Source organism: Salarias fasciatus, chromosome 16 (genome assembly GCF_902148845.1).
Source record: "Salarias fasciatus chromosome 16, fSalaFa1.1, whole genome shotgun sequence".
NCBI classification, from domain to species: domain Eukaryota; kingdom Metazoa; phylum Chordata; class Actinopteri; order Blenniiformes; family Blenniidae; genus Salarias; species Salarias fasciatus.
The window spans coordinates 28,029,440-28,056,027 of NC_043760.1; the positions used below are offsets into that span (position 1 = coordinate 28,029,440).

The 26,588-nt window shown below is 44.7% G+C and overlaps 1 protein-coding gene across 4 annotated transcripts in view; it reads left to right on the forward strand.

Moving 5' to 3' along the window:
• col4a2 (collagen, type IV, alpha 2) overlaps positions 1-26,588 on the forward strand; it is a 58,923-nt gene that overhangs the window by 27,769 nt on the left and 4,566 nt on the right. For 2 of the 4 annotated variants that reach the window (XM_030112578.1, XM_030112581.1), the window contains exons 5-43: positions 7,450-7,584; positions 7,681-7,725; positions 7,808-7,924; positions 8,012-8,080; positions 8,166-8,201; positions 8,286-8,339; positions 8,434-8,469; positions 8,599-8,640; positions 9,020-9,094; positions 9,307-9,351; positions 9,436-9,483; positions 9,576-9,611; positions 9,759-9,803; positions 10,260-10,323; positions 10,715-10,828; positions 17,649-17,798; positions 17,889-17,960; positions 18,079-18,224; positions 18,296-18,368; positions 18,470-18,576; positions 19,932-20,115; positions 20,541-20,588; positions 20,869-20,943; positions 21,026-21,124; positions 21,195-21,416; positions 21,484-21,645; positions 21,737-21,907; positions 23,128-23,271; positions 23,350-23,475; positions 23,566-23,747; positions 23,851-23,914; positions 24,037-24,111; positions 24,194-24,301; positions 24,387-24,494; positions 24,592-24,663; positions 25,401-25,526; positions 25,623-25,739; positions 25,836-25,997; positions 26,225-26,323. In XM_030112578.1, coding sequence (XP_029968438.1) covers positions 7,450-7,584; positions 7,681-7,725; positions 7,808-7,924; positions 8,012-8,080; positions 8,166-8,201; positions 8,286-8,339; positions 8,434-8,469; positions 8,599-8,640; positions 9,020-9,094; positions 9,307-9,351; positions 9,436-9,483; positions 9,576-9,611; positions 9,759-9,803; positions 10,260-10,323; positions 10,715-10,828; positions 17,649-17,798; positions 17,889-17,960; positions 18,079-18,224; positions 18,296-18,368; positions 18,470-18,576; positions 19,932-20,115; positions 20,541-20,588; positions 20,869-20,943; positions 21,026-21,124; positions 21,195-21,416; positions 21,484-21,645; positions 21,737-21,907; positions 23,128-23,271; positions 23,350-23,475; positions 23,566-23,747; positions 23,851-23,914; positions 24,037-24,111; positions 24,194-24,301; positions 24,387-24,494; positions 24,592-24,663; positions 25,401-25,526; positions 25,623-25,739; positions 25,836-25,997; positions 26,225-26,323 — 3,853 coding nt within the window. The remainder of the gene's footprint in view (positions 1-7,449; positions 7,585-7,680; positions 7,726-7,807; positions 7,925-8,011; positions 8,081-8,165; positions 8,202-8,285; positions 8,340-8,433; positions 8,470-8,598; positions 8,641-9,019; positions 9,095-9,306; positions 9,352-9,435; positions 9,484-9,575; positions 9,612-9,758; positions 9,804-10,259; positions 10,324-10,714; positions 10,829-17,648; positions 17,799-17,888; positions 17,961-18,078; positions 18,225-18,295; positions 18,369-18,469; positions 18,577-19,931; positions 20,116-20,540; positions 20,589-20,868; positions 20,944-21,025; positions 21,125-21,194; positions 21,417-21,483; positions 21,646-21,736; positions 21,908-23,127; positions 23,272-23,349; positions 23,476-23,565; positions 23,748-23,850; positions 23,915-24,036; positions 24,112-24,193; positions 24,302-24,386; positions 24,495-24,591; positions 24,664-25,400; positions 25,527-25,622; positions 25,740-25,835; positions 25,998-26,224; positions 26,324-26,588) is intronic. The other 2 variants (XM_030112580.1, XM_030112582.1) reach the window with 2 other exon arrangements.

Below are 26,588 nucleotides of genomic sequence, written 5' to 3' on the forward strand. Positions count from 1 at the left end.
TGCATCCACACAGGCTGCAGCTGCGTCCTGCTCACATGTGCTTGGACTGCAGGCCCGAGTCGTGTCATTCCTCCGGCGTGAGGCAATAGTTCAGGTGTCAGAATCCCGAGGACCCCTGGGATGCATGGAGGTCCAGACGGCTCGGTTCTCAGCCTGGGATCCCCCCCCGCCCCCCCCCCCCCCCCCGAGTCCTGATCTCCCAACACCCACACTCTCTCACACACACATCTAAGCAGTGGTCATTACTGCTCTTTAAGCTCTGGATGCTGTCAGATGTCTGGCACATGCGTGTGCACGTGATCGGCGAAACTGACACGTGCACTTCGCAGAAATTAGCCGAAAGTCTAAACATATTAATTCTAATGTAAACTCAGCCGTGGAGGACTGAACAGAGAGCAGCAGCCCTGCGTGAGGACCGGAGCGAGCGGCAGCTCTGACTGATGCTCCGCAGGACTTCTTCTGTTTGAATCTCTTTTTTTTTTTTTGTGGTTTCTCATGAGAGTCACAAAAAAAAGTTGTTTTAGATCATTTGTCTTCTTAGCAACAAAAGCTGAAACTTTCTCACAGCTCTCCCTGCATGAGACACTATTATGAGCTCGACTTGTGGCCCTCGTTGGCCATGTTTCCTTTTCTTAGCTCTCCATGTGTCTTTTCTTCTTTTTTTTTTTTTTTTTTCGAGTACATGTGGATTTCCAGAAGTAGGACATGCTCCTCCAGCGGGGGTTTCAGAGCGCTGACCTTCCTGACTGCAGCCAGGAGATCTAAACACACTTTAATAGATATCTAAACATCATCTACACATGTTTATTTACTCTGCCGGAGTCCTCCTCGGGGCCTGCAGCGGAGCGGAGCCCCTCCAGCCTGTCCCCTCACCCCGCATCCCACAGACACCCCCTCGGGGGGGGGGGGGCTGAGCCCCCTTCTCCCTCCTGGGCATCACACGTAGAGAGGGATGCGAATCTTCAGGAAATGAGTCTAGGAAAAATGTGTCCAAGAAAAACAGAAGAGCCGGGTCACATAGCAGTGGGACCGAATCCACTGCAGCGATGGTGGGAGTCAGAGAGAAAGAGGAGACGCTCTTTTTCCTCATGTCTTTATTTTTGTTCTCTTCTCTTACCTTATTCTTCTTTCCTTAGTCGCACCGATGCGTTCTTGATCCTTCTTCCTGTTTTCCTCTTTTCTTAAATCTAACATTTCCCCTCACCTCGGGTTTCCTCGCCCTTTTCCTTCCTCTGTTCCTTTCCTTCAGTTCCTTCACTTCGTTTGCTTTCCTCTCGGCCTCGTCTTGAAGCTCGGCTCAGATCGCGGCCGCAGGTTTGACCGTCACGATGCTGAAGCCGCTCCTCCTCACACCTGAGCGACAGCCGGCACGTGAGGACTTTCTAAAACCGCGTGAAGCTCGTTCTCTCAAACGCTGCGTCATTTGTCACAGTTCCTGCATAAACATGCACAACACTGATTGATTTCAGAGGACAGTTTTATCGATGTGAAGTATAACAAAAACGACTGGAAACAGAACTCGGCAGACGATTAATGGAGATAAACATTAAACATTCAGTTGAATTTGGATGAAAAACATTCAGCACAGACACAATACAAACGTGTGGTGAAGAACCAGTAAAATGGATGCAAAACCAGCTCTTGACTGAGTGTTCTAGAAGCAGCTGGAGATGCTTGGCTTCAGGATGTTTGGGTGATTTTCTGTACAAATGAACTGATTTCAGTGGTAAACGAGCCTCGGTCCGTCCTCAGCACCCAATCAGTCCTCAGCTGTGCTTCAGCGTTGACCGGCTTCGACCGTGAGCCTCCCAGAGGAGCTGACATGCGGATTCAGTCTCAGGGGGTTCGAGGCCGTCGGCTTCCCGTCCGTCGCCGCTGACGGCGGGCGTCGAGGGCCCGCGCTGCCCGTGCGGCTCTCTGTTTGGATTACATTGTTATTTCTGAGGACACCCAGTGTAAACACCCAGCAGGAGGGCAGGCCGACACACACACACGAGTTACTCACATCATTCTCATATGTGTAAAAGGCAGAGCTGAATAAATAGCCGGCGCAGATGAAAACCAGGCCTGGAAGCAGGTGTGACTCCCAAAACATTAGAAACGAGATGTGTGTGTGCATGTGCATCCTGGAGATAGCAGAAGCTTCCTTACTACATTTTGAAGATCTAACATGACGAAACGTTCACAAAATGGAAATGCTAAATTGAAGTGTTTATAATGAATATGGTGATTCTTCTGTTTGCCTGCCAAACCTGGTAACACTTTTCCTTTGATTTGCTGCAGTTTCTACCTTTATAGACTCTTTTATTTTTAATGAATTCCTTAAAGCTTTTTCCAAACAAGGGTCTCAGTGTGCCGGGGCCGAGAACACCCTGTGCAGGTCACCAGTCTGTTTAACAATCAACCACACACACACACACACACTCCAGGATGACTCAGAGTCACCGGTTAAACTCTGCTCATCCCATCACACACAGGGCGACCGTGCAAACTGCACAGACTAAACCGGGGATGTTTTTTCTGCCCACCTCACCCCTGCGTCGGTTTCCAGGTTTTGCGGTCGGATGCTAACAGACAGATGGAATAACAGCGCGGTTCCGGCCGGTTGTTTATTGATTTCTTTTATTCCACTAGAGGTCAGAGGTCTGCACACTGGGCTGTGCGTTCCCATCCTGTCTCTGAGCGCTTCGTTCCCCAAACGCCCCCCCACCCCCCACCCCGGGGGACAGTCTGGACCCAGATGAAATTTATGGTGTCAGGCGGGAGAACTTTTAATAGATCTTCTGATTCAGGAATGAGAAAAAGCAAACACACCCACGCACACAGGAGGGGAGGCGGCGGGGCACGGGGAGAGAATCCAGTCGCTGCGTTTTATGCAGCGTGTGTGAAAAAGAGGGATTTTCTCAGCGCTGTTTTCATACGGCTCATATATCACGAGGACACTTAGAGGAGTTTTGAGAAGTGGAGTACCGAAGTGAGGACGCTTCCTGAGAGTATAACCAGTTCGAAGTCCCAGAACGGCCCGAGCAGCAGAAACCCTCCAGGATGTGACGTGCTGGGTGTGTGCACGTTTTAGCATTATGAATGCAAGTAATGCTTCCAGACTTTTCCTCTCTGTAGTGTTTACGTTAACACCGAAAACACGACAAAAATAACTCATATTTCAGTAATTAGGACAACTGTTTTCCCTCTGTTTTGATATTTCCTCCAGATAACATTGTTCTCTCAGGAAAATACATAAAGGGAAGCTCAACTTCCCAAATATGGTTCAACACGACTGATACAGCTTTCACCTTTATATTAAAAGCTTATTTTAAACGCTAACATGCACATCTGTGATAAAAAGTCTGCAAGACGTGAACGTCGGAGACCTGCCCTACACCTGCACTCGGGCATAGTAAAAGAAAAGGGAAACTACAGTCATCTTCTCCTCCTCAGCAGCACCACATCACTCAGCGTCTCGGAGTCCGGGCGTTCCTTCCATATCAGTCACGAGTCTGTGCCGTGCACCGAGCACCGTGCACCGTGCACCGAGCTCGGCCCTCTTATTGGGACTGCTCAAGATCATCCTCACACATCCTGCTGCAGCTGTCTGTCTCGCCAGCCCACGTTTTTGCCATTTTTTTAGAAGAAAAAAAAGGGAATTTCAGAGTTTATTCAATCAGCATCATGTCATCAGACACCTTTGTGTGTGTGTGTGTGTGTGTGTGTGTGTGTGTGTGTGTGTGTGTGTGGTGTTATGCCCCTTAAATGAGGTGGGAAGTGTGCTGATGGGAAACAGACACCAATGAAGGCCGTGTTGGTGTTATTGCTGCTTTCCCCTTTCAATCTGCCTCCTCCAGATTCACATTTCTATTATATAAATAGCTGATCTCAGATATAAATAGCCTAGACTCTAAGTTATATTAATAAAACCTGTATATTGATAGAAACAATCGTCAGATTCCAATAAATTCTTGTAAAAATACTTTACAGTCAGCAGCTCTTGCGTCAAGTCAAACATTCTGGAAAACAGTTGTGATGCTATTGCAACATGAAGGTGTTGAGACGAGCAGCCAGAGGACTGACGTGAGCCATCTGTGGCAAAAAAACAAAAATCAGGGAGCGCAGGCGGCTGCAGCACGGCCTCTTTACACGTCTCCTGAGCTTCAGGATCTGTTAAAGTCATAGAGCGGCCTGCAAAAACACCAGAATTCAAACCCGTGCACACATGTGGTCGGTGTCCTTCAGTCATTCAGAAGAAAAAAAAATTATAATTTCGGGGTAATTTCAAGCAGATTCAAGCTTTTAGAGATTATTTTCGAAAGAACTGGTCAGTTTGTGGTTCATTTGCAGGTTGGCTCCACTCAGCGGAGACAGGAAGGGACTCAAGAGGTTAATAAACGGATGTGAGAGCACTTGAGAGTTTGGAGAAGAGGGGAGGAAATGCTGGTTGGAAGTCGTGTGTGTAGATAAGAGTGGGGAGTAGGTATGAATGGAGGATGAGGGGCTTCGCAGGATGGCTAATCAACCGGAGGAGGAGGAGGAGGAGGAGGAGGAGGAGGACCGCTGATGAAGCACGTCACACAGTCAACACAAGCCGTGACCCTGAGCAAGACATTGAACCTCAAATTGGTCCCAAGAGTGTTAAAAGAAGTCAAGAATCCAAGACAAATATTTTAGAGACAAAGAAATATGTCGGTCACTGTGGGAAGCGGGAGTGGAATATTCACCACGAGAGGAGGCGCGACCCTCGACCCGACCTGCCAGACGTTCACATCTCACAAGCGAATCTCATAAAGTCACAAAGTTTTCCTTCATTTCCCAGATTCCAATTTGTGAACCAGCTTAATTCAGGCAGATATCATCCGCCTGAATCACTCGGTCTCATGAGAAGGTGGAGATCTGCGACTGATGGTGTGAATGTGACGGATCCTTCAAACAACCAAATGACAACCAAACCAAAATGCCAATAATGCAGTTAAATTGTGAAACATCTTCTTCAGCCATCACTGAGAGAGAGTTCCAGAGTTTACATTCTGGAGTCAGTTCAGAGCCAAACAGCATAACGTGACTTCAGTGAATGAGTATTACAACTTTTCCATCCACTGTATGTATTTTTCATGAGGACATTGCACAAAAAACAAAAAAATATATATGTTTCCATCATTTGGGGTCTGCTGTGGCTCAGTTGTTGAAGCAGGTTTTTTCTCCATCAGAAGGCTGCAGGTTTGCTCCAGCTGACAGTGTCCTGAACCCTCACACTGCTCCCAGTGGAGGGACTGGGTACTGCAAGGCAGCTGCTCATAGATGAGTGAATGAGACTGGCACTCTGGGAGCTGTAATGAGAGGAAAAATGATATAAATTGATCATTTTCAGCATTATTAGATTATTGGCTACAGTTGTTACATTTTGAAAGAGATTTTTTAATGTTCATTCATTCATAAAATGAATTATGACACTATTCGCAAAATATTAGGAAAATGGATCAAATATGTTATTTGAGTGTTGTCAACGTATTGTGACATTATTATGCTCTCATTTGTGCTATTTAATACTGAATGCAGTCCCTGCGCCGACTGGCTTCCAAACCTGAATTCTCCACAGTTCCTGAACAAATGAGAGTTCAGCCTCTTTGCTGTTGTTATTCCAAGATTAAATCCTACAGCACACGTTTATCAATCAAACAGCTGAAAGAATAGGTTGTGTTTATAGGCCCTGCATTAAAGTGACGTGGTTTCTTTCCGTCTGAGATATTTTCATGCCTTTTTTCTGGCCTTAACGTTAACCGCATGGCTGGGAGTTATTTCTGCCGTCTGGACTGAGACTGCATGCGTGACGCTTATCACCAGTGTGTGGTTGTGTTTGGCCGGGACGATATTTGTGTTTCTCTAAGCTTAAAGTATCAAGATTAAAGAGAAACATAAAGTTTCCCTGTCTGTCACTGCATGCTCAAGCAGACCCAAGATTCATTGGTTAGTGTGAAAACACTGCAGGACAAATTATCCATGCAATCGTCAATAAGAATAGATCAGCTCATACGTGCTTGGTTGTTCACATGCACACTGGGATTTCAGATAAAAGCTCCTCTCACACTCTTCTGCATCGTGTTTGTCTGCGAGCTCGTTCTTGTCTGACTTGGTTTTTTGCTCCCCGCGGTTTCAGTAATTCTCTGGAATCATAAAACACCCCGGAGCGTTTCTGTCTGGGGACAAACAACGTGGCTGTTTATGTTGGTTCTCGCTGGAGCGCTGTCAGACCCCCAGACCGCTGAGAGCTCGCCCTATGAACCCCCAGTCTATACAAACACACTCCATTCCCATGGTGTCTCGGCGCAGGCATGTTTCTCGTGAAAAGTTCTTGTATTTGTCAGTTTCCATAACTCTGGTTGTGCTTGGAGCCCGTCCTGAGGGTCACGTTGTTTCTGAGTGTGCGAAGCACCTGTTTTCCGTTCCTCCAGGGACTGCACCTGACCTTTAAGCTGCCCCCACCAACTCTAAACAAAGCCTCCAAAGTAACGGCCGCTCTCTGTGTCCTGAGCTGGACTGCGTCTCTCTGCTGCCATGTTTCTGGAAAAGACCAGAAACTCCCAGGCAGGAGGTTAAAAATCCTGCCACTGCAGGGCTCATATTTCTCCCCTCATATCTACATGCCTGCCTTCTCTCCTTCATCACTCTCAGTATCATAATCGAGTTGTTATATTTAACTTCCATTAGAGATTAGAGGCCTGTCTGAGATTTTAAATAGTCTGAATAAGACTCAACAGCCACTTGAACTGCATTTTTTCCCATCCAGTAGACATTCGACAGCAGAATCTGGATTTATTTACCTCAAGATAATCTCCTCTCTGTGAAATATCAGACTGTGTGAAACGGTTTCTAACATAAGAGACTATTTAAACAGGGTGAGAAGAGATATTCAGGCTTGAAAAATTTTCGTTCTGGCAAATTCCCTCTGTTTTGCTCAATCTTTTACTTAAAAGATGAATTCAGGTTTTGATATCACTTAAAATATACTGCCATGTGTTCCCACACACACTCGATGTCCTGCTGTTTGTAGTGCAAACTTTTACCACCAGATGGCAGCAGAGAGCAGAGAAAAATACATAGAAGTAAATGTCTCCCTCTAGTGGTTCAAAGAGAAAATGTTTCATATATACAGTATCTGTACATTGTTCCTGTACTTAGTGCATTTTTTTCAGTATTTATTCATTTTTAAAATTCAGTCTCTTCACTCAAACATAAATATCAGCGCTTCCTCCTGCTCACATTCCTTTGAACACAATCTGTACTTAATGCTAAACACTTCTGAAGCTTGTACTCATATATTCTGGTGTATCTTAAATGTTTGTAGCACAGTCATATCTCTGCTCCATATCTGTGCAAATTTTCACTTTATTGGTTGAGTTTGATGTTCGCCCTGAAGTTGATTCAAACAGTCTCTTCTTCTTCTTCTTCTACAAACATCAGGGTGATCCAGGGCCTCTTGGTCCTCAAGGGCCTCAGGGGCCTCCAGGTAGACCAGGAGAAGCAGGTATCGAAGGGCCAAAGGGCCACAAAGGTGACCAAGGCCGCGGCGGTCATGTAGGCCAAAAAGGAAACGTGGTAAAGCATCTTTTTCTTATTTCTCTGTATTATTAAAGCAGCGGTGAACATTACGGTGAGGATTTTGTTTAATAATTGATTTTTATCTCCTGCCAGGGAATGACCGGCGTGCCCGGCTTCTCCGGAAACGACGGTATTCCTGTAAGTTGGTCCAGCATTCTGCAGGGTGAGGAGGCCGTTTGCCTGCGGAGTGTCGGCTGTGACGGTGTGTTTCTTTCTGCAGGGCCACCCGGGGCAAGCCGGACCCCGAGGGAAGCCCGGAGCGGACGGCTGCAACGGCACCCACGGGGAGTCGGGGCTGCCGGGGGAATCTGGCTTCGACGGTGCGCCTGGGTTTCCTGTGAGTGTCTCAAACCCGTCCAGGCTGCTGAACCCAGACGCTCTGAGCTGATTCTTCACTGTGTATCGTTCTTTTCTTTGCTTTCAGGGACTAGCGGGGAGGAAAGGAGAAAAAGGAGACACTCTGGAGATGAGTGTGTACATGCAGCGTTTCAGGGTGAGGAGGATCAATTCACACCAGGCAGACTGAGGACTGTTTCAGACCGCAGTGTTTCACTCTATAACCGAACATCTGTCCTCAGGGAGACCCGGGAGCGCCAGGATTCGACGGGATAAATGTAAGACACTCTATCCAGGCCGCTTATTTAACCAGATCTCACGTTAATCCAACGATGGTTCGTTTTTTTTCCTCCTCTTCTCAGGGTCCTCCAGGACTTCCAGGTTGGGAAGGTAACAGAGGGTTTCCGGGACCGAAGGTGAGCGTCTGCTCTGCTCCACTGCTGTGGCTTTAGATCAATATCTGCCATGCAAAGCGTGTATTGAAAACTTTTCTGTGCTTTCTTCTGCCAGGGCCCCCCAGGGCCTCCAGGCCCCCCAGGTCCAAAGGTATGACGATAACAGTAACTAATTCCACCATTTGATTGACTGTTATATTGCATTTATATATATATATTTTACACCATTTACAGGGAAAATGAATGGAGTTATATGCGTTTGTCTTATTTCTGTGTGCAGGGTACGATGACCAAAGTGTTTAAAGGAGTCAAAGGAGATCAGGTGGGTGAATATTAAGGAAATGAAATGTATTAATAACTGGATGGGGGTCCGTATTAATTATTTTCTCAAAAATAAGATTCTAAAGTTAGCATCAGTGTAAAACAGGTAAAGATATTTCAAATTGAAAGCATCAAGCCAATGAATTTTGTAGCACATCCCATTCATCAGGAAGCATTCAGTCAAAAATGACTACTTATTTGTGCATGTATGATGTGGTGCAGCATGGCTGAAGCTCGTCTTTCCTAAAGTAAGTGTATTTGCATAGAAAAAAAAAAAATCAAACTAATCAACCAACTAATTGAGTTTGAAATTTTGAGCTGTTTCCAGTTTGAGGCTGGTTCTGTTAACTGCTGTTGACTCTCGTTGCTTCCTGCTCCAGGGGGAGATCGGCCTCCCAGGACCCCCGGGAAACGCCACCCGTCCACATATCGGCCCGCCCACTGATCATCAACAGGTGGCCGAGTTCACGCTTTAAGTTTCATGAAATCCTCATTACTTTAGATTTGCTCCTTGAACTTAATCGCAGACTAATTCCACTCCTGTGTTTCTGTGTCGGATGCCTCCAGTGAGTCGGTTATTTGTAGAGGTACCTGAAATAAAACAAATGAACCTGCCTTGCCTTATGAACGCGTGTCAGTATATTAAATGCTCTCCTGTTCATTTTAGGGGCCTCCTGGAGAAAAAGGTCTCAAGGGAGAAAAAGGAGACCTGGTTAGTGCATCATCACACTGAACTGTGTATAAACACAAGTCCGAACTGTGTTCCTTAATGTTTGTTTCTTTTCGTTTATGTCAGGTTGACAACACAGGAGAGACTGGAGTGATGGGGTTCCCGGGCTTACGGGTCAGAACCAGCTCGTCAATACAGAGATCGACCTCTGAACTGTCTTCTCAGCCTAAAATAGATATCAGTAACTGGGTCTTATTCTGCTGCAGGGTCCGTCGGGCGGAGTGGGAAGAGCTGGACCGAGGGTGAGTGATGGATAGATAGATAGATAGATAGATAGATAGATAGATAGATAGATAGATAGATAGATAGATACAAAGAATTGTAAACATAACATGTAAATGCTGTTTGTCATTGAGAGTTTGTATTTCAATGTTTTCACCTGTTTTCAGGGCGATTCTGGTGAAACGGGACCAAAAGGCTTTATTGGTCGGAAGGTACAACTTTTTATCAATGACACCCTATACGATCACCACAGTTACGAATACATTTATATCTGCTAAGCATCTCAGCCAGTATTTCTCAGTGCAACACGTAATCATAAGTGATTATTTTGTCTTTTTCTGATAAAATAGTAAAGGTCAAGCTTTACTTCCAGCTGTCCTTCACCAGCCTGTGAGGGATCGATGGGAAATCCTCCCTGAAATGAAAGAGTCTACCTCAGAGACGTCATCATCTCTGCCACAGCACCAAATTCTGACTCAGCACATCGGCAATAACAATTTATCAGAAATATGGCTGCCAGAATAATGGAAATTACTGCTTATATGTCCCTGTATGGTTTAAAGTGAGAAAACTGTCCTGTTGAATAAACCAGAAAGAAGAAGAACAGACAGAAAACAGAAACTCAAAGAGCTGACCGCTGCATGTCTGACGGTGAGCTTGTGTTTCAGGGAGAAAGAGGTGAAGCAGGAGAGCTGATTTCATCGGGGCCTTCGTGGCCGTGGTCCTCCGTCGGTAGGTTGATTATTTTCCTCCACCTCATTCCAGCTGCTGCGAGCCAAGGCAGGACAGACTATCGGCCGGTCACAGAGGAAATAGAAACAGTCACACACACCCACGTTCACACTTAGAGGCAATTTAGGAGTCACTAAGTCACGTTTATTGCATGTTTTCGAACTGTGGGAGGAAATGAGGGGTCCTCCATGAAGAAAGACCCCCCCAAAGACCCCCAGAGCCACCCATGTCGATGACTTTAAGTTAAAAATACATTACTGAGTCATTTCAGAGCCGAGGTTTTTGGAGTGGAAGTCAGTATGTAAATCGGTGACATTTATGAAGCTGAGTGAGAGTGTAAGAGTGACTGTTCTCGTCAATCGATCTCAATGAATTCTTTTGTATTGAACAGGTGGTCAAGCTGGTCCTCTGGGTGAACAGGGTCCACAGGGAGAGAGAGGTGCTATAGGAGACCAGGGCATCCCCGGACCACCAGGACGCCCTGCCTCCGATACACAGCAGCAAGGTTTGTTCAGTGAAGCTACACAGTGAGAGTCACCCTCCTGTTTGAATGGTACATTCAGCAGTACACTGTTAAACACTACACATCTATCATTGTCATCATTATTACCATTATTATTATTAGTAGTAGTGGTAGTATTGGTAGTTGTAGTATTACACAAACACAATGTGCAACAGACACTGAATCATTATGAGGTTAAATAAACATTAAAAAATAGTTTTCACGGTGTCTATGGAGGAGGAGAGGCTGAATAAACTTGCAAAAGACATCAGTATGGAGCGTCGCCATTGCTTTGGACCGGTGTAGCTACATGGCCTCTCTTACCACGACTTCTACAGTCCAAGTCCTTACACCAGCATTCTTTTGCCTGGTGCCCGGTTTTTCCACATCTGTATCACATTGGACCAGATGTTGACTCCTTCCTGGGCTACATGGTCGGTTTGTGCACGTGAGTTGAAGCTCTCAGCCGCTGAGCTTCTTTTGCTGCCATCTCCGTGGATGTGCTGATTTCAACGGCCTTGTCCAGGGTCAAGTTGGCCTCGGTCGGCAAGCGCTTTTGAATAGCCTCACTGCGTAGACCTCACACAAGACGTTCACGTAATGTGTCACTGAGCGGACGTCCAAAATCACAGTGTTCAGATAACTGTTTCAGTACAGCCACAAACTGTGAAACAGATTCTCCATCTTTGTGGTTTCTTTTACGGAATCTAAACCTTTCAGCAATGATCAGTGGCTTTGGTGCACAGTGGTTCTTCAATATTTCCACTACCTGGACGTAGGCTTTGTCACCTGGCTTTTCTGGTTGCACTAGACTGCATAACAGATTGAATGTTTTACGGTCGACGGTCCTATATTTCCCACCAATGCTGCCATTCTCACTTTATCTGTTGGTTAACACACTGCTGCTACTCATCCGTTTGTTGTCGGCCTCTTTTCCTCTGTCGTCGTCGTGGAGAATCCTTCCTTTCCTCCAACACAAAGCGCTCCTCGGCGGTGGCGGAGTCCTCCCAGCCGAGGACCGCTTTGTGTTGGGGCATTATTTCTGCAGCACCGAACATCATGGTTATTTCTGTTACAGTTGTTGCATGTTTTACCATATGCCGGACATTTTTTAGGAGGATGCTGCATCCCACAACGACCATATATGGTCATGCTAGAGTGGGAGAGAGCAGAAAAACACAGTTTCTCTTTGGGAAACAACTCACCAATCCATTCCCTTTGGGCAAAACTGAACAAAAATTATCTCATTTGATAGGAAAATTAGTTGTCTTTCAGTTGGTGAGGCTTTCAGAGCCGAGCAGACCGTAGAAACCTCAGTTTGTGAGAAGCGCAAGATTTTCCCCCATTCGGCTCCATTATAACTGAGAGCAAAAAAATTCAGAGAGGAGTAGAGCGCACACCTTTTCTCTCTTGTGAAAACTGCCATATATCATGAAATCTTCCCCACATATGTTACATTATCTTGTTCGGAAGGACCTTGTGATGCTTCACGTGTGCTCGGTTTGTTGGTAGGATTCACGGTTTTGCCACAGTCGTCACTTGTTTGAGGTGCTGGAAAACGGCAACTTTTTTCTTTGTTACGTGTTTTCCCATTGTAGCGGATGAGGGCAGGAGCAAGGCAGGATTTCAGACACCCAACTTTGAGGGCTAATAAAATCCACACCGTGAGACTTTTGACAAAGTTTTAAACAAGTTTTGTAGAGAAACTTGTCCTCTATCATGTCACGTTACTCTGATGTCTGTGCGACAAACGGTCTCGGAGGAAGTAATCCTTTCGTGAGGAGTGATTTTCAGTAAAATTTTACTTTGAAAGGGAAATCACGGACTTTCTGTTGGATTTAGGCCAGACATGTCAGTGTGTGAATTTTAGATCTCGATGAGACGAATGCGTGAGTGTTGGTGTCATCTCTCTATGACATTCCCGCGGGCCGTAGTGAACATTTTAGTGTTTCTAGGTGGCGCTAGAGAGCAGATGGGGTTAATTTTTCCATTTTATAACATTTTTCGCCGGTCATGTCAAGGGTTTGTGTGTAAGAGATGTCTGGGGAGCAGAATTTCAGTTTATAAGATGGAACGAGCAGGCGAATCAGTCTGGCTTAGCCTGAGTCCATCTACACAACAGAACGGCTCCTGCTGCCATGGCAACAAGCCTCTGGTGGTGATGACATCACAGAGCTCTCAGGTTGAGCATGTGATGTCATCACAGCAGACTCAGTTCAGTTCAGTTCATTCAGTTCTCCCGAGAGAGACAGAACAGCAGAAAACATGGAGATTCCAGTCTACCCAATTCCCTCTGACTCTGAGGACCATTCAGAGTTTAAACAAAATGTGATGCTGGCGTTTTCTTTTGCAATAATGGCGTTTATAGTGTTGGTAAGTGTTCCGTTTGTTGTAGCAGGTCCGTTTTGTCTTTTAATGTATTTTCTGATGATAAAGGGCCTATATGTACTGATTTGGGGACTGTTCTGTATGGATGAACGTCCAGTGCAGAGACTAAAAGAGAAAGTTAAAGAAGGATGTAAGGGAATATGGAAGCGAGTAAAGCAGTTTTGGTATTTTTTGACGAATAAGAAGAAAGAAGCCGTAGTGGTCAGGTCAGGATATATGAACCTCCAGGAGTCTGAGATCGAGTAAAAAAAAAAAAAAGAAACTGAGAGAAATAGAGAAAATTGAGTAATAAGGCAGCAGAGACTTGATGTGAAGAAGGGAGAGTGTCAGAGTTACAGAGATCAGCTGGTAGTGAGTTCCATGGTGGTGTGGTGGGCAGGGGGCGCTGTAAGGTGGAAGGAGGCGAATCTGAGGGAGAAGTCAGGAGTTAGAATGTGCAGGAGGTCAGAGAGTTATGGAGCCACTGGGTAGACTGAAAGATGTACAGGTTTCTGCTTGACCGGGAGCCAGTGGAGTGGGCTGGGGGGATGTGGTGGTGTGTGTGTGTGTGTGTGTGTGTGTGGGGGGGGGGGGGGGGGGGGGGGGGGGGGGGGGGGGAATGAGGGTTAATTGGTTGGTTGGGTGATTGGTTGGTTGGTTGCTGTCAAAAACAAAAATATTGGTATTTAAAAATATCAAAAATAGTCTTTCGTAAACATCAGTATTAGTAAACATTAGTATTAAGGATATATTAAAATAAAAATAGTAATAAAAACAAAAATATTAATAAAAATCTATTGATAATAGTGACAAAAAGTAAATAAGTAGATAACATTGACAAAAATTTGAAAAAAAAAAAGAAAAAAAAAAGAAAAAAGCATTTAAAATATAGTAACAATGATAAGAAAAAGTTAATTATTTTTGGTCAGGTGTTCACGCTGTCAAAAACAAAAATATTGGTATTTAAAAATATCAAAAATAGTCTTTCGTAAACATCAGTATTAGTAAACATTAGTATTAAGGATATATTAAAAATAAAAATAGTAATAAAAACAAAAATATTAATAAAAATCTATTGATAATAGTGACAAAAAGTAAATAAGTAGATAACACTGACAAAAATTTGAAAAAAAAAAAGAAAAAAAAAAGAAAAAAGCATTTAAAATATAGTAACAATGATAAGAAAAAGTTAATTATTTTTGGGTAGGCGTTCACGCTGTCAAAAAGCACAAATATTAGAATTTAAAAATATCAAAAATAGTCATTAGTAAACATTATATTAGTATTAAGGATATATTAAAAATAATAGTAGTAATGAAAACAAAAATATTATTAAAAATCTTTTGATAATAGTAACAAAAAGTAAATAAGTAAATTACATTAACATAAATTTGAAAAAAAAAAGCATTGAAAATATAGCAACAATGATAAGAAAAAGTTAATTGTTTTTGGTCAGGTGTTCACACTGTCAAAAAACAAAAATATTATTAAAAATCTATTGATAATAGTGACAAAAAGTAAATAAGTAAATAACATTAACAAAAATGTGTAAAAAAAATTATTGAAAATAAAGTAACAATGATTATAAAAAGTGATCAAATTAATAAAGAGCTGACTTTTCTATCAACATGAAGTGTCATGTAGACTTAATTCATTCAATGTCTAGGTCAAATACAGTTTTCTAATCAAACCATCACTGTAATTCTGTGATTAATCAGAAATTAAAGAACTAACTGCCCTAATGTCCTAAAAACAATGATAAATAATGAATGTCCTACAGGACACATTATCAGAAATATCATGTAATGTTTTAGGAATGTATTGAAATTCAGTGCAGCTTTGAAATCTTCCCAACATTCCACTGTTATTAGAACAAGTTTTTAACGTTGTCTTTAATTATAACACCAACAAGAACAATAATAGTAACAATACTAACAACAATATTGATAATAATTAATAAAAATAGACATTTTTGTATTGTTATAAGACAAATATTGATATATGAACAAGGAAAATTAAACTGATGAAGTGAATAATAATTATAATCATAACAATAGTTAGTAAAAATATAATAAAATTATTACTAATACAAATATATCAGCGATAACAAAATGTAATAAAATAACAAAATAAGTAATAATAATAATAATTATAATTATTATTATTATCATTGTTGTTGTTGTTGTTGTTATTATCATTATAAATGTGAAAGAGCTGCCCTTTCTTTCAAAATCAAGTAACATATGGACCTAATGAATTAAATAAACAGACAGATAAGGGGAGGCACATAATATGAGTGTTGCATTTTGTAAATACTTATGGTTATTATTGTTGTAATGTGTGCAACTGTACTTGCTTTTTGTGTAGGTCAGGATGTATGTATTAGAGTATCACTATGTATGTGCTTTACAGCATCAGTGTGTGTACAGTGTGTGTGTGCGTGTGTGTGTGTGCATATGTCCATACATGCAAAGTGTGAGTGGGTCAGTGTATTTGGATGAACTATTCTTATTGTTGGTAGTTTTCACTGTAATTAATTTATGTAACATAGGGACTGCAGATGGAAACTAGCTATGCAGCTGTAATCTGGTGCAGAACATGTCTGTTTTTTGTTTTTTTGTTTTTTTTTTTTTTTTTAGCTTAATGTCTCTGTACACTGTCTCTTTCAAATAAAGGATAAACTAAACTAAATGTCAGGTCAAACTTTTCGTTTAGTTGTTGTTTTCTCCAGGAATCCAAACTTTCACTTTCATTTTTCATTAGATTGTGTTAAAAATGAATGTTGGAGGAATGCAGGAAATCAGCAGCAGGTGTCTTGATGAACTGGGCCCGTTGCCGGGGAAACGCTGTTATTGACGCCGGTCCCGGTCTGTGGACTCCAGTCTCATCTCAATAAAGTGTTGAGGAGCTGAAGAGTTGACGGACAGATTCCAGGACAGTTCAGACATGTGGAATCAAATTTATTGCATAACTGGACTGAAATATTGTTGCTGTATGTAAATACAGTCATCAATTGAAAAATTTCTATTTTGTATAGAAACAAGTTGGTAAAAAGCTCCATTCTTCACAAGATGTAAAAATCGATTTCAGAAAACAGAAAATACAGCCAGATATTATGAAATGGCAACCCAGGAACATGAATTTCAGCAGCAATCTTCAGTCATTGAAATTTTAAAGAATCATTAGATGTGTTACAGCAAAATCTTCAAGGCTGTTGTCATACACGTTTTGAAGGTTTTAGAGTGAAAGTATTTTTTTTATATCAAAAACTGTGTTTCAAAGAGACTCACAAGAACTAAAATTAAAATAACAACAGACACAAAACTGTAGAGATAAAGGCAGAGCTGTCAAGTAACGAAGTACAAATACTTACCTTACTTAAGTAGATATTTTGATTATTTATACTTTACTGGAGTAATTATTTTTTGGACAACTTTTTACTTCTACTCCTTACATTTTCATGTAATTATCTGTACTTTCTACTCCTTACATTTTAAAAACTGCCTCGTTACTTCATTGCAACTTGTTTTTATTCCCGCTTACCAGATAAATTCCGCCCTCCGAATAGAATTAATTTAATTGTGGGTTGGATGAGTCCTTTTCTTGACTGATGTCAGTCTTTATGTTAGAAGTGCCTGTTACATCTTCTCCTTAAATTAGCCTGATTGAGGTCTGGGCTCTGACTCAGCCACTCCAGAACATTCTCCTTGTTGTCTCATTGGTCGTATGTCTTGGATCACTGTTCAACAGCAGACTACAGGTTTCGTTCATTTTACCTGCTAATAAAAAAGGTGAATTGATAATATGCATCTGATGTTTTACTATTTGCACCATCACAACAACTAGTCATCATATCTGCTGCTCCATGAAACACATGTTAATTGTCAGTAGTACACACACGGTTCTGTAATATATTTACTGAAATGCATTCCTTTTCAATGGACATATGAGGTGGAAACAGATAGCCTATTCTAGTGCATTCCAAATTTTGGGATATTAGTCGTTATAACCTTTTAGAAAATGTATTTTACTGTTGCACTGTAGCCATTTTTTCCCCTCACGTTACCTTTACTTTTATACTTTTACTTGAGTAAAAAGCTGGAGTTGATACTTCAACTTCTACAAAAGTCTTTTTGAACGTTTTCTTCTACACTTCTACTTGAGTAGTGAATGCAAATACTTTTGACACCTCTGGATAAAGGAAACCTGGAGCATAAGTGAAGATGGAAATTCTGTCTTGGTTGACATGAGTTGATCTGAGAGGCTGCTATTCCTGATTTGTCCACGAGAGGTTGCTTCATTTCAGCTGGAAAATGTTCTTGTACCTCCTGAGAGCCAGAAGTGACCAGAGGATGGCGGCAGAGCTCCGTCCGGCGCTGGAGTTGGATGACTTTACTGAACAAGCCAAAGATTTCATTTCTTCATCAGAGCCTGAACTTCCTCTGTTGTCTTTCAGCGTGGGATTACTTTGGGCCGTTCGGTTTCAAAGGAGAAAGAGGAGAAAAGGGCCAGCAGGGGGAGAAAGGTCTTCCTGCCACCATCCCTGGGCGTCCCGGGGTGGACGGGCGCCCCGGAGACCAGGGCCCTCCGGGGCCTCCGGGAAGCTGTGAGTGAAGCACGGAGTGGTCGGAGCTGCCTCGCCGCCGCCTTTCTCCCTCTCTATTGAAGGTTCTTCTATTGCGCTCTCTGTCTGCAGTGGCGAATCTCTTCAAAGGAGCGCCGGGAGGAAGAGGGAGGCCCGGAAACGCGGGATCCAAGGGACTCAAAGGTGGCATACGATGAGCGAGATCCAGAACAGAGTTTTGTTTTTGCATCCGTTTCAGGCAAAAACTCCAGAAACCAGTAGGGCTGCGATCTGACCTGTTGCTGCGGTTGTGCGTGTTCAGGAGACCACGGAGACTGTCTGTGCAGCAACGCCATCCCGGGATCACCTGGTCCCGCCGGAGCTCGGGGTGACCCCGGGATGACGGGGGAATTTGGTCGTCAGGGCGACCAGGGAGACCAGGGCCGCGACGGGCAGGACGGTTACCCAGTAAGAGAGAAGACGCTCTCAGACGTTCCTCCTTCGTTCTGAATTCCAAACCGTCGTTAACTCCTTCACAGGGACCTGCGGGACTCAGTGGAGAGCCGGGACCGAAAGGCAAAAAAGGGGATACTCTTGCCGTCACGCAGAAAGGTGCAGGATTCGTTTCAGCTCGTCTCTCCCCGCCAGCAGAGACATGAGTGGGCTGCCATCGCTGTGTCTGTGTCTGTGAATGTGTTGCTGTCGCCCCGCAGGACACGCCGGTGACCGGGGGGATTCAGGGACAGATGGCGAGCCGGGCACTCCGGGTGCCGTCGGCCTAAACGGCCTTCCTGGGTTTCCTGGCAGCCGAGGCCTTCCGGTGAGTTCACCGCCTTTCTCCGCTCATCACTAATTATTTCCAACGCGATGATTTTCAGTTCACCTGCACTGTGCTGCTGCCGTGGCTCAGCTGGAGACCGGATCACCTCCGGTCGTATGGTGTTCGATCCCTTTGATCCACGACACACTGATCCACTGTTACCTCAACGGTGTGAGAGCATCCAGCTCAGAGATCTGCAACCTTTAGCTCAAAAGAGCCATTTTACAGCAAATAAAATTAATTAAATATCCTTTAACTGAAAATCTGTTGCTTTTGTAACACTGAATAACCAACTCTTATAAAATGTACCTGTTTTTGGCATTTTTTAGCATATTTCAACAATTATATAACCAGTTTTAGCCAGTTAGGCTATAATTTTTGCTGTTTTAGCTGATAAGCCCTTTCAAATGTTTTGTTTTCTCCTTGCTCTCCTTATTTAAAACACACTGGTGAACCAGCGTCATTAGCAGTACTGAATAAATGAGTCCAGATTGAATGAAACTCCACTTTCCTCTGAAGCCGTTCTTCACTTGGATTAAATTGAGGTTATCTCTCTGTCCTCATCAGCACTCGTCAGGCGACATAGAGGAACACGAAGAAGCTTTGAGAAGACAAACTACGAGCTGCTCTGTCCTTTAAGAGGCACTTTTGTCACCAAAAAATACAAAAATCGAGTCTGCATTTTAAAAAAAAAACATGATTTTACTGCGAACCACTGCGAACAACACCTTTTTGTTTATACAGCACCTTTAAGAACAGTCTTCACAAAGTGCTTCACAGCATTTAAAAATAAGGCAAACGTGGAAAAAGTCATGCAGGACATGAGGAGACAAGACAGGGCGGCGGATGAAATGATTGACTAAAAGTAAATAGACACACCAAAGTCTAAAAATAGAGAGCAGGAATAGATAGAGCATAATATTGATTAAAAACAAATCAATAAATCAATGAAACAGGTAAACAAAATTAAAGCTAAAGGTAAACTTCAAATTTAAGGTGCTGTAGGCAGGATTCGGCATCTCCGCCATCTTGATGGTGATTTGACCCATCTAAGATCGCGATTTGAAACCCAGCACAGCCAATCCTGTCCTGTTTTCTCTGACATCACGCCCTTACGCAAGTTAAGCCCCTCCCACAAGAACGTGGGACGAACGCCCCTCGACCAATCACGGTTAGAGCCTCAGGGGCTCTTCTGATTGGTCAAAGATACCTGGAGCGGTCGAGTGTGTGTGTGGCTGACTGTGCACAGTGCTTTCAGACCGCCGTGGTCACATGTGCCACTAAACTAATCGCTGCTGTGTCCGCCCTCTGAGTGGCGTCTCTGGTTCGGTGTTCTAATTGTGCCGACTCGACAGGGCGAGGGGGTCAGCGGGAAAAAAGGAGACAAAGGCTACCCGGGTAACCCTGGTCGGCCCGGCGCGGACGGCCTGAGGGGGGAGCCCGGCGCCGACCTTGTGGGCTTCAAAGGTCAGCCCGGTTTACCCGGTGACGACGGCATCCCGGGGTACCCCGGAGTTCAAGGGACACCTGGCGCCCCAGGTGAGAGGCAGCAGACAGAATCCGTCCTCGTTGGATTTCAGTTGCATTTTCCTTGTTTCATATTCCTCCTTCAAGCCTTCAAATGGGATCATCTCGTTTTCACTCTACTAAGAATCTCATTTGGCTTTGCCTCTATTAAAAAGCTCTCTTTTGTAATTTACTGCAGCGGAATAAGAAGCGAATGAAGATTAATCAGCTTGTCATGAAACAAATGTGGACGTAAAACAAAAGTCAGCATGACAGGATAATATCTGCCATTTTTATTGACTCTTCCTTCTCCGCCTCCTGATGTCTCCCTGATGCACGGGGCTGCATCCTTCAAACCAGCTGCAGCTGAAGCTTGTTTGAAATCATGCTTGTGCTTTTGAATAACTCTTGTTCCGAATGCCTCTCTCTTCCATTCTCTCTCACTCTGCAACTGCAAGGCGGCTGTAGTCCCGCAGGAGACGGAGGACAGGTGGATGTGACAGGTAGCTGGTATAAAAACGTTTTCGTGTCTCTGTAGCAGCCGTGTCGTTGCTTGGCTTGTGGATTATTGTGAGCGTGTGCATGAGGCCTGTGGGGTTGTTCTCCGGTCTGTGTGATGGTGATGAATGTCAGGTAAAGTAAAGATAAAGCTCTGAACAGATTCCACGCTGGGCAGCCGTCACTCTCACCTGCATCACAGTAGTTAGTAGTCGTTGTGTTTTTGTGTTTTTGTGGGGTTTTTTTACTCATAGTCTCGGAGACTGAAATCCTCTGATTTCTTCTCAGGCCCTTGCGATACTTACCCCGGACCCCCTGGACTGCCTGGGCCTCCAGGACCGAGTGGATTACCAGGGGTCTCAGGTAACATGAGGCCCAGCAAGTTGTCAGGACGACGGTTTTGAGCCGAACAGATGGAACAAATGTTGTAATTTTGTCCCTTCAGGTGTTTCTGGGCCAAAAGGATCCCCTGGTCTTCCTGGAGCGTACGGAGATAAAGGGCTGCTGGGTGAACGAGGCAGAGGCGGTGCTCCAGGACCACGAGGTCAGGATGTGGGACATGGACACGCCCTGACGTCACAGCTCTGGTTTCTCACATGCGTGTCCTTCGCCAGGCTTCGCCGGCCCCCGCGGAGACTTCGGCGTCCCTGGAACCAAGGGGTCCGTCGGGATCCCCGGGCTGAACGGCGTGCCCGGCCGGTACGGGGACAGAGGAGAGAAGGGTTTCCACGGAGAGGTCCTGGGAGCTTCACCTGGACCGCCGGGGGACCGAGGACCGCCTGGACTGCAGGGGGACAGAGGGCTGAACGGAGAACCAGGAAACCCCGGATACGAGGGTGGGCGATGGTTTCACCGTTAACAGAAAAAAGGAAAGGTTTGTTCATTTATCGTCTTCCGGTCCAGGAATGGTCGGCATGCCCGGTATGATCGGCTTCAAGGGGACCAGCGGACCGTCCGGCCTGCAGGGAGAGGAAGGACGACCAGGTCCGGCTGGGAGGTACGGCTTCCCCGGAGATCCGGGCTTCGCAGGTCAACCCGGACCCCGCGGTGCAGTCGGACAGCCAGGTCAGGAGAACACACCCACACCCACACACACACACACACACACACACACACAGAAATGTTCTCGCTGACACCCGGGGGCCTCTGGGACCAGGTCTGACTGGAAGCAGGGGGGCTGAAGGAGACCCCGGAGCGCCGGGTCCAGTCGGACTGAAGGGGACTCCCGGAGAGTACGGCAGCATCGGCGCCACTGGAGACCTGGGACCGTCTGGAGATCCGGGATGGTTCGGAGCCAGTGGACGTCCGGGACCTCCGGGAATGAAAGGTTGGTCCCTCGATCGGTCTCAGGCCCCGTCCACACGAAGCCAAAACGCTCACAGTTCCAAAACCGTTTGCCCATAAAGACGGAGTTGATTCAATATTTCTGACCGTCCACAGGACTGTTTTCAAAATGGCCGAAACGTTGCAGTAACACGCCAGGCCGCTAGGTGGCGCTTCATTGACAACCGCCGGAAATACATGGCAATATCATAGCAACTCCGCCTAGCAGCATCCTGCTGACCACTTCATGACAGAATATAAAGGGACGTTGATGTGAACTGTTCTTTCTGCGGAAATCACCCTGAAACAACTCGACACCTCTAATGAACGTGACGACTCCAAGATCTTTTGGAAGGAATTCTGTCGCTTTGTAATTAATAATGTAGACAAGGACTTTACTTTGAGGTGTGAAAATGTGGGGGGTTTTTTTTGTTTGTTTCTTCAGAAAACAGGAAAAGGACGGATTTTTTATCATCAATTTACTAATCCTAAAATCAAATTCTTTATTCATAAATGCAAATATAGCAGGCAGAAGTCATCATTTACCCACCACAAAAATGTTGTACTCTCTTGTATAAAAATGTTAAAAGACTCTGAAAACAAAAAGGCTGTAAAAACTATCAGTATCTGTGAGAAATTTAAAGTGTTTGAAAGAAACTGTTAGCTTATTGTAGCATAATATTTGCCATGTAGGTGTATATTTACAATTAAAAAAATAAAAATTACATGAAGCATGGCGTTCTCCATGTCGATTTGTTGTATCTGGTGGTACTGAAGGAGTGCAAAGGCTCGCAGTCTTCAGCAGGACGTCTGCCACACTGCACAGCGCCATTGTTATTGTTGTTTACAGTGTTCTGCGTATTTGTTACGACGTAGCGCGATGACGCAAGCGTATCAGGAAACGCTCCAAAACGGGAGTCATTACGGATCCATGGAACAGTTTTCGGATCTGTTCACCCTGGGACCCGGTTTCAAAAATGTTCGGTTTCAGATCCACGGAATGCTGAATTCGTGTGGATGACAGGGTGAATTGATCAAATATTTTTGAGTTTTGGCCTGGATTGGTCTTCGTGTGGATGGGGCCTCATTCCAAACCTAGATCCTCTGGATAATTTGTTCCTGCGTAAAGTGAGCATCCTGACTCTGTGGCCATCATGGAGTTTTTCAACATACTTCAGGCTTCATTGGTAAGACGCTTGTTTCTCTGGATTTCTTTCCTTTTAGGGAAGAAAGGCTCTCCAGGGATGGGCGGGTTTGAAGGTGTCAAAGGAACCCAAGGCCTTCAGGGCGTCTCAGGGCTGAAAGGACAGGTCGGGGATCCAGGCCAAGCGGGCCCGAAAGGACTCATGGGACAGATTGGAGAGAAAGGTGAGGCGGTTCTTGGTAGTGTTAACAGTCAGTCCTGCTCGTAGACACTGGACTGACTCTATTCACCCTCTGCTGTAGGCGACCGAGGTCAGCCGGGGCTGCCGGGAGACAAACCCATAATCAATAAACAGATTATTAACACCATGAAGGGAGTCAAGGGTGACACGGGACCTGGGGGAGGTCAAGGTTTCCCTGGACCCAGAGGTGAGCAGCTTCTGTCTAATGTGATTTTCTCTTCAGTTCTCGTTTCTGTGGCCGCCTGCCGGCTCGCTGACGACTTCCTGTTTCTAACAGGATTCAAGGGCTTCCCCGGAGTGCCCGGCCTCGAGGGATCCCACGGTCTTCCCGGAGACCCCAGCAGTGTGAAAGGTTACCATGGAGATCCGGGCGCGGAGGGGCTGCAGGGCATCAAGGGAATGCCGGGGCTGACGGGAAACCGAGGAATTATGGGATTTGATGGGATGCCTGGCAACACGGTGAGCAAACCAAACAGATCCGAGTAACACACACTTTGCTCTCTTCAAGGTCACGTTGTCTCGCGATGAGACGCCGCGGTAAAGCAGTTTAATCTCGTTTCAGGGAGGTAAAGGGAGCCCCGGCGCCTACGGTGCATCGGGATACAAAGGACAGAAGGGTTTTAAAGGTACCGCCTGCGATTTAATCCACATGCAGGTGGATCTGAACACAGCTCAGCTCTGTCCAGGGACGCTGGTTAAAATATATCAAGCTGTTGTTTTTTTTTTTTTTGTTTTTTTTTAATTCCAGGTGAAAAAGGTCTTCGCATCGACCTCCCAGGATTCCCAGGACTGAGAGGAGAGCTGGGATTCACAGGGCAGATCGGTACAGACATTGTTTTAGATGGCATCGTTTGTTCTCTTCTGGCTCTGGTTTAACGTGACCTTCAACTCGACGACTCGAACAGGCGACCCGGGGCTGCTGGGAACGACTGGTGATCGAGGGACTCCGGGTTTTGGTGGAATAGACGGAAGGAAAGGAGAGCGGGGCGATCCCGGAGGAGCCGGATACCCGGGTACAAGAAAACAGACAGAAATATTCTCTAAGAGGACATGATGGAGACATCGTCCTGCATCAACGTGAAAATGTGTGTTTTGCAGGCTCAGACGGGCAGAGCGGTGTTCCTGGTAACCAGGGTCAAAAAGGCTTTCCGGGAATCCCCGGAAAAGACGGACGTCCAGGTTCTCCTGGTTTCCCTGGAGGCAAAGGTGACGAGATGATCTGGAACCAGAACAAACTATTATTTTCTTTTCTTCTTTCTCTTCTAGTCACACTATTTCTTGCTTCTCATGTTCCTGTTTGCAGGTTACCCTGGAATTAAGGGTCTGTATGGATTGGACGGATTGAAAGGACAGAAGGGCTTCAGCGGCGCACCAGGTAAACCCAACTTTTGGTCTACTTGTTTAACTCAAACCTCGAGTACAGGACTTTCCATGTTGAGGACTTCACAAGAATAGTTTGTTCCTGAAGTTGACCCGGTGAGTGTGAGGAAGTCAGACACTCCAATGCGGTATAGTAGGTAATCACAATCTGAATGTGGAGTTTTTGTTGACTATTCTTGTTGTTTGAACCTTTCTTCCTTCCAAAATAAGTCTCAGATTAAAGGTATCGTGGACGATTTTCTCAAAAGTCGAAGCCAAACGTCTGTTACTCGCTTTTTGAAAAAGGCACCATCCTATCATGCTCCACTGCTCTTCCCGAGGAAACGCCTATCAACTGTCGCAAGCATTTCTCCAGCGTCATTGACATGTTGGAGGACCAATAGTTGAGATTCGCATCACGCCATTCATTGGCTAAAACATCATCCACTATACCTTTAAGTCTGAAGAATATGGCAGCTGAAGATGAGCTTTTACTTTTCAAAGTCTACTCTCATTCTTTTTGGGTAAATAAAAGGTCTTCTGCCAGAATTCTTGCTGCTTGGCTCAATGTTGTACCTTCAAAGGTTCATTAGCATCCAGGTGGTTACCTGCCCAATATTTGAATAAATTTAGTGAAGCCTGATTGGTGTAGATTACACCTTAAACGATCCCTACAATGTATTTCCTCCATCTTCACTTTCTAAGAAAGAGTCTGGAACATACAGACATGGTTTCTGATTGTTTTCACATTAGGTGTAGACAACATCGGATCAACTGGAGTGCCGGGACTTAAAGGACAGAAAGGAGATTTTGGTGATCCCAACAGCCAGCCGGGGGTTCGAGGGACGGTGGGTTTGAAAGGCTTCCAGGGGCCTCAAGGTGCGTCCTCGCTCTGGTGTACTGAAAGACCGTCGACCTCCAGGTGTCGCTTCACTGTAAAGAAGTCTGAAACGGTACAATGTTTTAATTATAAAGGCGACTACGGTCAACCCGGAGCGGCAGGATTTCCGGGCCCCGTAGGACCGGATGGGAAACCAGGACGACCCGGACTGAGTGGAGAGCCGGGCGCTAAAGGATCGCCCGGATTACAAGGTGGGACAGAAAAACTTTGACTAAACCTCCTTTCCAATTTGTTTCATATATTTTGAGGCCATCTGAATTTAGTAGATTAAATAACTTGTTTCTCAGGTTTCCCGGGATCCAGGGGGAACGCTGGTGTGACGGGTCTGTCTGGAGAAAAGGGTCAGCCGGGATTAAACGGGTTTCCTGGGTTACCTGGTCTAAAAGGATTCAAAGGCGATTATGGTCCAGGGGGATACAGGGGGCTGGATGGCGTGTTCGGGAAAAAAGGTATGGATTACTTTTTGAAGTTTAACAACAGCTTGTGCTTGGAATATAACCCCTAACCCTAACCCCAACCCTAACCCTAATATAACAGCTGGAAAGTCTTCTATTCAGAGTAGTTTTAATTTGACTTATTTCAGCCACTCCAGTTTACTCAGATTTTGCTGTGAACTGTTAAATCTTCCAACCTGAAAAAGTAATTTTCTGTCTCCTCATTATTTTTTCTATCACAGGTGTGAAAGGAGAACAAGGGTTGATGGGATATCCTGGAGTAACTGGTGTGAAGGGAGAACGAGGACCAGCTGGTCCTAAAGGAAATCCTGGACTGACGGGTTAGTCGTGCATGTAATGCATCTGTTTTCTATATTGTGTCTTTTTGTCTGTTTGTATTCATTTACTATAAAATTATATTATCTTATTATGTACGTTTACTATACAGTTTAGTTTTTCAAAAAAGTTAAAATTCACAGCAAAATTAAAAGAAAAACAAATAAAATCAAAACTATTGAAAGCAACTGACAAAAGTTAATTTCCAAAAACATAAAAAATATGTTTTAACATTTATGAGGCCAGAATGTTCTGTCACAGTTTTGGTAG